The sequence below is a fragment of the Saccostrea echinata genome, unplaced genomic scaffold (assembly GCF_033153115.1).
Source record: "Saccostrea echinata isolate AGI-Se365-2 ecotype Australia unplaced genomic scaffold, CSIRO_AGI_Sech_v1 ptg000054l, whole genome shotgun sequence".
Lineage (NCBI taxonomy): Eukaryota > Metazoa > Mollusca > Bivalvia > Ostreida > Ostreidae > Saccostrea > Saccostrea echinata.
Window position 1 is genome coordinate 40,815,001 of NW_026889803.1, and position 10,457 is coordinate 40,825,457.

Consider the following 10,457-nt stretch of genomic DNA (forward strand, 5'->3'; position numbering starts at 1 on the left):
TTCAAAATGAACTAAGTAATCCTGCCATGGTACATTTCTACCATCAAACTTGTCTGGTTCTTTTTCTTTACGTTTAGGTCTACTGGGGTTTACAGGGGTACTGGGCAGTGTAAACATGTTTGTCTGTGACCTACTCGGATTCTCACTTCTGTCATTCTGTGCAAACTTTATTTGTGCAGGTGAGGTACTCAAACTTTCTGTTTCTCTCACTCTGTCCAAGGGAGTCACTGTCTCTCTTGCAACTTCATTCTGACTTTCACTCATGCCCCTATCATTACCTTCAGGAAATGACACATAACGTCTTTGTCTTAGTGTTTTCTCCAGCTCATGCTTACATCTCTCATAGTCGGTAGTGAGGTCCTGCAGCACTTGTTCTAAATCTGAAATCTGTGAACTCATGCTAGTATCTAATACACTCTCATGCATCATAATCTCACTCACAGGAGAGGACAAAGAGGGCTGATTGACTCTTGTCATAAGCTTACTTCTAGCACCTTGACTAGAACTTAATCTATCAACTCTAGGGGTTGATGTAGCTCTTCCTATGCTATCAGAACCTGAATTTAGCGACGTCATGGTTTCTATTCAGATATCCTGGTCACGCGGCACCAAAAATTATGTAACCGGAAGTAGAACTCTTTAATGAATAACTTAACAAAGTTACTAGCCAACTTGGCTTAAAGCAGTAACTACCTCCAGTTATGTATAATTTGTCAACCCAGGTAAGGGGATATCTGAACTATGATCAACGCTAAATGAAAACACAGTTGTAAGTTTTATAAATTTAATAAAGTGAGAATTAACCTTTGTAAATGATAACAAATAATAAATAATAATCAAAATTTAACAGAGAATAAAGTCTTTCAAAATTGCACAGGAATAGATAGTTTTATCAAAAATATAATTTAATTTGGCAAGTGAATAACAATAATCTCAATAAATAAATAAGAAGTTTGTGAAAAGTTGATTAGGAAAAATGGGAGGAATGTGGAAATCCTTTGAAAAAAATGAAAGATGCTTAAATAAAAATATTTATGTCCCTACTGAGCCTCCATACTTATGAAAATAAAATGGGCAAAAATATACACAACTGAAAATGCCAATGAGCTGGAAAATGTCAGGAAAATGAGCTACATCACCCAATATGAACTCTACTAATCAACACTCTATAGTTGAACTTGAAATAATAAAGCTAAATCTGGACTCAAAAAAAAATATCTAACCCAGAAAATAAACAACACCAAAAATAAATAATAAATAGTGGTTCTAGAAATTATACCTGTTATCTACAAATCCCTAGACCAGGCTGGACTTGGAAAGGGGAAAACTAAAGGAGATGGGTGAACATGACGAGCGATAAGCCTACAGTGTGACAAACATGAAGATGAAAAAATAAATTTTAATTATATCAAAATTTTCTTTGACATGTTGTCTAATATTAAAATATACTTTATGTAAAATCTCTACAATTTGCAAAAATCCCTCAAAGATTGAAATTATTTGCCTGTGAAATATTAGACACACACTAAAGCGGGCAAAAAGAGTCATTTTCTCGTACTATAACACTATTTTTCGATATGAGTGGGTCTTCGCTCCACCTTTTTGAAAGTTAATCCTCAAAGTTTGCATAAAAATATACATTTTTTGATTACCAAAAATATGGAGCAATGACCCACTATACCTTAAAAATATACTTTTATGACATAACATTCGCATCTTTTCGAGAAATACTTGAAGTCCATTAAGTCAAGGGTCATATCACAAACATGATTTAAATGCCACCCTTCATCAGGACTTGTGTAGTCTAGTGGTTAGCGTGCTATTCTGGAAAGAAAATGATACTTAGGATTTTTATTGCTATGGTTCGAACCCCACGAACACCTGGTCCACATTAATTTTTTTAATAAAAGAATAAATTTTGCTGAGAAAATTTTCCTCAGAAATGTTTTGTTTATCATAATTTCATAAATTTCAATACTGAGAACTTTACTCTAAATACTAAATTCACAAACTGAACATGATTTTGATATATCTGAAGCTATAGGTTTTCTGCATGCTATGTTCGCCCATCTCCTTAACTCTATAAAACCTACATCCTAACTGTTTCCTAACAAAAACCTAGAACTTGTGAAAAACGTGAAACTAAAGCTAGCTAAGACCTAGAGTACTGTTAAACTATGAGGTTTTCTTAGCACTCTAAGGTACTAATCAAATAGTGCTCATAAACCATGAGGTTTTCTTAGCACAGTAAAGAGGAACTAACCATGAGGTTGTGTCCCCAACCCAAGTGAAGAAAACTACATCAAAGATTCTACAGCTAAGTTAACCAATCAGAACACAGCTACCAAAAGTACTATGGAAAGACTCCCAACATGGATGACACTTCCTGTTTTACTTTAAAAAGTAAACATGGTAAAACATGTGGAATGTCAACACACGTCCTAACTTATAAAAGACAAATAATAAAGGGGTTTTACGTAAGAAACAACTGAAAACATAAGGTAAGTAGAATTATCAGACTGAAATACCAACAAATACTTACAAAATAAATTTCCGAAACGAGGGCTATGAAATCTAAACCAACTGCACCAGAAAGCTGACATTTCTAGAAACTTCTTCGATCCAGCGAGTTGTTAATAATATAGAAAAAATCACGTTGTCATTTAACAGTTTAACAGTGTCAACTGCAAGTTGAAGAAGGTAATAGTTGAAGACAAATCGCAAAGAGTCGCTGCAAAAGTCAAACATTGAAGCGAATTTTGCCAAGCAGCCTATTTTTTTTTTTCTTTTTTTAATTATTATAGTTTTCCTATTTTTTACAGAGGTATGGGGCTGCCTGTTACCATGATGCTTTTTTTAATCTTTGTTTCTGTGGAAAGAGTCAATGGCCCATCTGAATGCAAAGGATTTCTCGTAAAACAGGTTTTTTACATACCTGACAGTCTGGAAGAGTACAGAACCAATTGTACCTCTACCTGCAGTGAACTCGAACCCCATTTGGTCGTCACTGAATGGGGAAATCAGACATGGATTGGTTGCTTTAAAAATATTGAAGTTGCAGGATACTGTGTGGAGTATAATTCTGGATTGGCATTGGGAACATTGCAGGAACATACATATGGATATTGCAAAGATTATGATGTACCATGTCCTGGAAAGTATAATTCAAGGGACAGCATCAAATATAGGGATTGTTTTTATAAGAATGGAGGCATCCCATCCTCAGAGAGTTCTTACAGACATCAGCAAACCCTAGAAGAGGAACTTGAAGCATGCATTGGGAAACAAGAGGCAAAGAATGGAGAAGATCCCAAAATTTCAGGCAAAGGGAACCAAAATACAAAGAATACACAATGCACAGAAAACAGTACTGTGAATTACATAGTGATAAGTATTTTAAGCATAATGTTAACTACAGCTATCATAATTATCATTGTAATCCTTATGAAAAGGAAGGAACCCTCACATGCTTGTAAGAATTATGAGGAAGGGAAAGCCACAACAGATGAGGAATTGTCCAATCTTAATCAAAATCTTGGGGAGGCTGCTGATGAGTATCATAGTCTTCACATCCCTCCAACAAGTAGTTCAACTTCGATTCAGGTTGGTTCCCCTCAGTATTGTACTGAGCCAAATGATGACATAGGACATCTATCTGTTGATTTAAAGGATGACAGTGGAGAGCCAGACAATCAAATCCCTGTGAATGAAACTATTGAGGCATCACCTGACAACTGAAATTTGCCAAAATCTAAAAATACATCTTCGTACTTGCCACATGAACATAAAAAACTATTGATAATATTTTGTTTGTGTAAATCACAGTTAAGTATTCAACTGTGTCTAAGTTTAGTATGGATTATGTTTGTATAATGAAATATAAATTGATCTGAAAGACAAATGTAAAAGTGTTTTGATTTTTTTTTTTAATTTTTTGTATTTATTTCTTTTTTTTTTAAATGTCAAAAATCTGGAAAGGAGTAAATGCCAATATACTTATTATGATTATAATGATAGTAATTATTATGATATAAGGGGCACACAGAGGGTGTGACTGGTGGATGGGGGGATGCTCACTACTCCATGACACCTGATCCCCCTCTGTTTTCAGACGTCCACATTTGCTCTTCTCATGGTTTGTATGTTTAATTAGACTTTTTTGAGCATGATTGTTGTCCATTATCTTCACATTTCATGTGCAATGTCTACAGAATCTATTATCTTTGTTTGATAAAGATTTTGAGAATTTTTTTTAAAAAGTTCTGGATGATTGTTAATGGCCACATTGTGTATAAGTACATGTACTTGTCAGTGAAAAGTCTTCATTTATAGAAATGGCCACATTGTGTATGCATTTGAGTACTTGTCAATGAAAAGAAATGTGTTTTCTTGTATAGACTAGTGTAATTAGATGATTATCAAGTTGATAAAGGTATTTTTTAAATATATTACTGAGGATTGTGCTGTGTATATGTTTGAATTTATATTTTTATTTATAAAAGTTATTTGAAATACATAGCTGTGTTGATTATTATGCTGTGTATACATATGAATTTATATTTTTATTAAAGGTTATGTAAAAAAAAAAAAAAAACAAAAAAAAAACACCAAGTTATTATGCTACATATACTCGTATATATAAATATATATATATTTTTATTAAAGGTTATGTTAAAAAAAAAAAACATAACTGAGTTGATTATGCTGTGTACATTATGAATTTATATTTTTATTAAAGGTTATGTAGGATACATAACTGAGTTGATTATGCTGTGTATATCTATGAATTTATATTTTTATTAAAAGTTATGTAAAAACATAACTGCAGAGTTGATTATGCTGTGTACAGTATGAATTTATATCTTTATTAAAGGTTATGTAAGATACACAACTGAGTTGATTATGCTGTGGACAGTATGAATTTATACTTTTAGTAAAGGTTATGTAGGATACATAACTGAGTTGATTTTGCTGTGTATATCTATGAATCTATATTTTTATTAAAAGTTATTTAAAAAAACATAACTGAGTTGATTATGCTGTGTACAGTATGAATTTATATTTTTGTTATCATGTAAAATACATGTATGAAATAAAATATTAAATATAAATATATATAAATATAAAATGTATGAATTTATATTTTTTTATTTATAAAAGATTAAGTAAAATAAATGACAGAGTTGATTGTGCTGTGTATTTTTGAATTTATTAGGTCACCAGAGTCACTCAGGTGACCTATTAATTGCTATCCGTTCTCGTCCGTCGGCGTGCGTCGTGAATTAATATTTGAACATTTTTAGCTTCTTCTCTGAAACCGCTTAACCAATTTCAACCAAATTTGGCATATAGCATTTATGGGTGAAGGGGAACAAAAATTGTGAATTTCATGGTCCCTGCCCCCCTGGGGCCTGAGGGGTGGGGCTAAAACCACCAAAAATAATGCAACCTTTAAAAATCTTCTTCTTTACTCCTGGGCATCAAGCAGTCAAACTGTTGGTATCATTGTAATAAGCATTGAGTCCTCTACCAAAATTGTGAAATTCATGGCCCCAGGGTGGGGCTATATAGATCATATAGTGAAAGTGCATTATTTCTTTGCAATCTTCTTCTCTGCTCCTGGGTATTAAATAAAGTAACTAAGTACATAGTTATGAAGAGCAGGAGTGCCTTTTCAAAAATTGTGAATTTCATGGCCCCAGGGTCAGGGGTTAGGGCGGGGCTCTATAGATTATATAGTGAAAAAGCATTAATTCTTTGAAAATCTTCTTCTCTGCTCCTGGATATTTAATAAAGTAACCAAGTACATAGTTATGATCAGCAAGAATGCCTCTTTCAAAATTGTGAAATTCATGGCCCCAGGGTCAGGGGTTCTGGTGTTAGGGTGGGGCTCTATAGATTATATAGTGAAAAAGCATTAATTCTTTGAAAATCTTCTCCTCTGCTCCTGGGCATTAAGGTGTTAAACTAAGTACATAGTAATGATGAGGAGGTGGGCCTCTTCCAGAATTGTGAAAGCCATGGCCCCTGGGACAGGGGTACTGGTGTTAGGGTGGGGCTCTATTGATTATATAGTGAAAATGCATTAATTCTTTGAAAATCTTCTTCTCTGCTACTGGAGATTATTTAAACAAACTAAGTGCATGGTTATGATGCATAAGGATGCCTTTTCAAACTTTGTGAATTTCATGGCGCCAGGGTCAGGGGTTCTGGTGTTAGGGTGGGGCTCTATTGATTATATAGTGAAAATGCATTGATTCTTTGAAAATCTTCTTCTCTGCTACTGGAGATTATTTAAACAAACGAAGTGCATGGTTATGATGCATAAGGATGCCTTTTCAAAAATTGTGAATTTCATGGCCCCAGGGTCAGGGGTTCTGCTGTTAGGGCAGGGCTCTATTGACTATATAGTGACAATGCATTGATTCTTTGAAAATCTTCTTCTCTGCTACTGGAGATTATTTAAACAAATTAAGTGCATGATTATGATAGGCAAGGATGCCTCTTCCAAAATTTTTAAATATATGGCCTCAATTTTTGGGGTTCTTGAGGAGGGGGGGGGGGGGGCTCTATTGATTATATAGTGATAAAAGAATTAATTCATTAATTAATCTCCTGTCTGCTCCTTAGTGTTGAGCTGATAAATAAATTGCTTAGCTATGATGAAAATGGGAGCTTCGAACAGAATTTTTAAATCTTGTGGTCCTAGGGTCAGGGGTTCTGGCATAACGAGGTGGGGGGGGGGGGGGGGGGGCTTTTGATAATATAGTGGAAAAGTGTTAATTCTTTGAAGTCCATAGTTATGATGATGAGGGTAACTCTTCCAAATTTGTAAATTTCTTGACCCTTGGTCTTGGGTTCTGGTGTTAGGGTAAGGCTTTGTTGAATCTGTAGTGAAAATGCATTGTACCTGTGAAATTCTTCTCTGCTTCTGGGCATATTGGAAGCAAACTGAGTAAAAGTTTAAATGATATAAGTAAGCGTATTTCTATCAGATTTTTGAACATCTGGACCATTTGTCTAAGCATTCTGGTACTGGGCAGGGCTCTATTAATTTGTATTCTACTGAGAGAAGTTATTCCCCTTCTCCATTCACCTTTGATAATTAATCACTGTAAATAATGTATTTGAAAGGTTAATAGAATAAGATAATTATGCAAGAATGTTTATCGTATAATTCAAAAAGTACTCTCTTAGTTTTAATAATCAGGTAGACCTGTAAGTAATAGATAAATAAAAATGAGACAAAAATAACTTATCTTATTAAAAGTTCTTCAAAGACCATAAGAGAGGTCAATGCTAGAGGTCTTAATATGGGTTTAAAATAGTACACAAGCACTAAAAGTTTTTTAATAGTCTGCATGGTGATAGTGTTAAGTGGGGGACAGATTAGAACTTAATTTATGAGTTGATACTGCATGAATACTTAAGACTAATTATTTTGTTGATCCTGATCTTCCTACTTCTCTTGCTTTAGGGCAACAAAGCTTCGTCTATCAGTGTATTTAACTTCTAAATTGTTGTATTATACTCAGGTGACTGTTAAGGCCCTTGGGCCTCTTGTATTCTTATTAAAAGTTACTATGTGAAATACATAACTGAGTTAATTGTGCTGTGTACTGTATGAATTTATATTATTATCAAAGGTAATGAATTCATGTTTCTTATATTTATTTGTCCTGAGATTTTTTTGTACTTTTGATAGATGTTCTGATTTATCTATAAATGAAAAGTTTTGTTAGAAAAATCAAAATTCATGTGAAGATGTATGATGATATGCAGATGTTAGACGTATTGATGTTTTAAATGAAGTTTTGTGGAGGCAGATACAACCCCATTATCCTGAAGGAGTGAGTTATGAACACTAGTAGAGAATTTTGTTATTGTACATACTGTATCAAAGATGCCATTACAGAACAGACATTGGAAATAGGCACTATTGTACATGTATCCAATGTCAGGAGAATATGTAAATTTTTATATTGCGAAGTAAAGATTTTAAAACTATCAGATATACAATAATAGTCTATTATATTTTGTGCGTGACATCATGTATTCAAGAGGTGTGGAATTGGACATCATAAGATTCTTTTTTCTGGTGGAAGAGTGTGTGATGTCCCTCTTTTGTGTGCATGGTTTTTGTAAACTTTGCATTTTCAACTTGTATAAGGGGAAAATAATTAATTTTTTTTTTCTCAAGAACAACAGGGCCACAGTTCATTATATTAATATGCAAACATTCCTATGTAAAGCATTTCCCCCAAATCACCTGATCTGCTCAGCTCTTTATTCGCATGTATTTGGACATGCTTGTCTGTTGGCCAGATCCACAAATAATAGGGAGAAGTGATGAATATAAATTTAGTCTGTTCCTTGTGTCTGTCACATTCAGATTATTAAAAAAAAAAGAACTTTCCCAATAATTAACAGCCAGAGTGAAAAGTACAATATTTAAAATTAAATAGAAATATTTAATGATTTCCGATTTTATATGAAATTTTTGTGGAAGTGTGTATCAGCCAGTAATTGTCATTTTAGCAGATTATAATTTATTTGGGCAGATTTTTCTCATCTGGGCAGAAAATTTTTTTTTTAAGAGTGTAAAAAGTTTTATTACCAGTGAAAACCTTAGAGAGGAGTGTTCATTATAAATTATTTTATTGTGAATTATTCTTAAAAATATAATAGGATGTGATTAAATTAAAAAAGTGTAAGTCAGAAAATACTATTTGATTTACGGTATATTCTTAAGTGTCTGTCACAGAGTAAACATGCAAAATCTCAAAAATTGCTTGGAAGGAGGGTCAGAGATTTTTAGCTCACCTGAGCCGAAGGCTCAAATGAGCTTTTCTGATCACATTTTGTCCAGCGTCCGTCTATCTGTAAACTTTTTCACATTTTCAACTTCTTCTCAAGACCCACTGGGCCATTTTCAACCAAACTTGCTACAAAGTATCCTCATAGATAAGAGGGGATTCAAGCTTATTCAAATGAAGGGCCACACCTTCTTCCAAGGGGAAATTATTACAAATTAGTGAAAAATTAATGACATCTTTTAAAAATCTTCCTTGTCAAGAACCACTGAGCCCCAAAAAATTGAAACTTATGTGGAACCATCATCCTTAGGTAGAGTAGATCCCAGTTTGTTCAAATCATGACCCCCAGGTATAGGGAGGGGCCACAATGGGTGATCAAAGTTTTACATAGGAATACATAGGAAAAATCTTCTCTACAACAGCAAAGCCTTGATTGGTCATATTTATATGGAAGCATCCTCAGAGAACCAAAATTTAAAAATTAATTTCTCTCTTTTGCAATTTCATTTCAATTTCTTTTTAAAATATGATTGCCTAACATATTCTCCCTAGTTGTGACTAGTTTTATGAAGATTTTAACCATAGGTTTTAATAATATTCACAAATTATCTGTTTTATTTTCATAAATATTTTTTTATTTAAAAAATTAAAATGTCTATCCAGCCTTTATTAACATTTTATTAGACATTCATATTATGCATTTATTAACAGCAAATTTTTAACCCTAAAGCATATTATTGGCAAATAAAACTTTTTTTCATTTTCTATGAAAAATAGGAAAAAAATTCTTATTCAGGGCTCGAAATAATTGATGGCCCGCTGGTCTGGGGCCAGTGAATTTTCAATCTGGGCTAGTACATGCAGAAGGCATGTGCCCTTTGGGTTAGCATTTTTTTTATGCATAATAAAATTCATTCACAGTCGGGCTAGTTAACTTGACAGGGTTGTGTGTCCCAACTTCTGCTGTTTTCTTGTTTTGTTAAATTGTACTTCTAAGTATCACAATATAAAAAAATATTACTATTACATGTATTATTAAGGTTTTGGGCCAGTCTTTTTAAAATCTACTAGCCCATTGGGACAGTGAAAGTACTAAGATGACCAGTAAAAATTTAAGGCAATAGCCCGAGTGACCAGTAAACAAAAATAATTATTTCTAGCCCTGTTATTAAATAATTATGAGCTAATATTGGCCTTTTAATGCTGAAACCACTACTTATCGGGGATGTCTTAAAGGTCTATGAAATAAAATTTTGGTGTGGCATTCCTCCTAAAGAGTACACTCATCCACAAAAATGTTTGTACATATGTGAAGTGGCATGTTTGATTAGTACATGGCATCAATTATTTATACTAGCTTTCCCCTTTAGAGACTTAAGCTTGCATATCATTTAAGATTGTGGTGCTATGTAGCCACTTTTGGTCTTGATCAAACCCTATGTAGCCACTTTTGGTCTTGATCAAACCCTTGTAATTCACGTCAAGGTCACTAGGCAATGACACTTTGAAAAACTAAATGACACGTGAAAGGTAGGACACCTATGATCCTCCTCTTCACATGAAATAATCTGGCCATCATGCAGTCCACAGTAACTTAACAAACAGGAAAGAAAGAAAAAAAGCTTTTTTTTTTTAAATAAC

At 33.4% G+C, this 10,457-nt stretch overlaps 1 protein-coding gene across 2 annotated transcripts; it reads left to right on the forward strand.

The window, feature by feature from the left end:
- Positions 1–2,410: 2,410 nt before the first annotated feature.
- LOC133206142 (uncharacterized) lies at positions 2,411–4,582 on the forward strand. Of its 2 annotated transcripts, none has more exons than XM_061342073.1 (2): positions 2,411–2,501; positions 2,823–4,582. In XM_061342073.1, exon 2 carries the CDS (start codon positions 2,827–2,829, stop codon positions 3,736–3,738), a length of 912 nt encoding a protein of 303 aa, XP_061198057.1. In that variant the 5' UTR covers positions 2,411–2,501; positions 2,823–2,826; the 3' UTR covers positions 3,739–4,582. The 2 variants fall into 2 exon arrangements, with proteins under 2 accessions (XP_061198057.1, XP_061198058.1); XM_061342074.1 differs by lacking the exon at positions 2,411–2,501 and adding an exon at positions 2,626–2,700.
- Positions 4,583–10,457: the final 5,875 nt, after the last annotated feature.

What these genes read in the sequence shown, in the direction of transcription:
- LOC133206142 (XM_061342073.1), top strand. Translation starts at nt 2,827, where the DNA reads ATGGGGCTGCCTGTTACCATGATGCTTTTTTTAATCTTTGTTTCTGTG.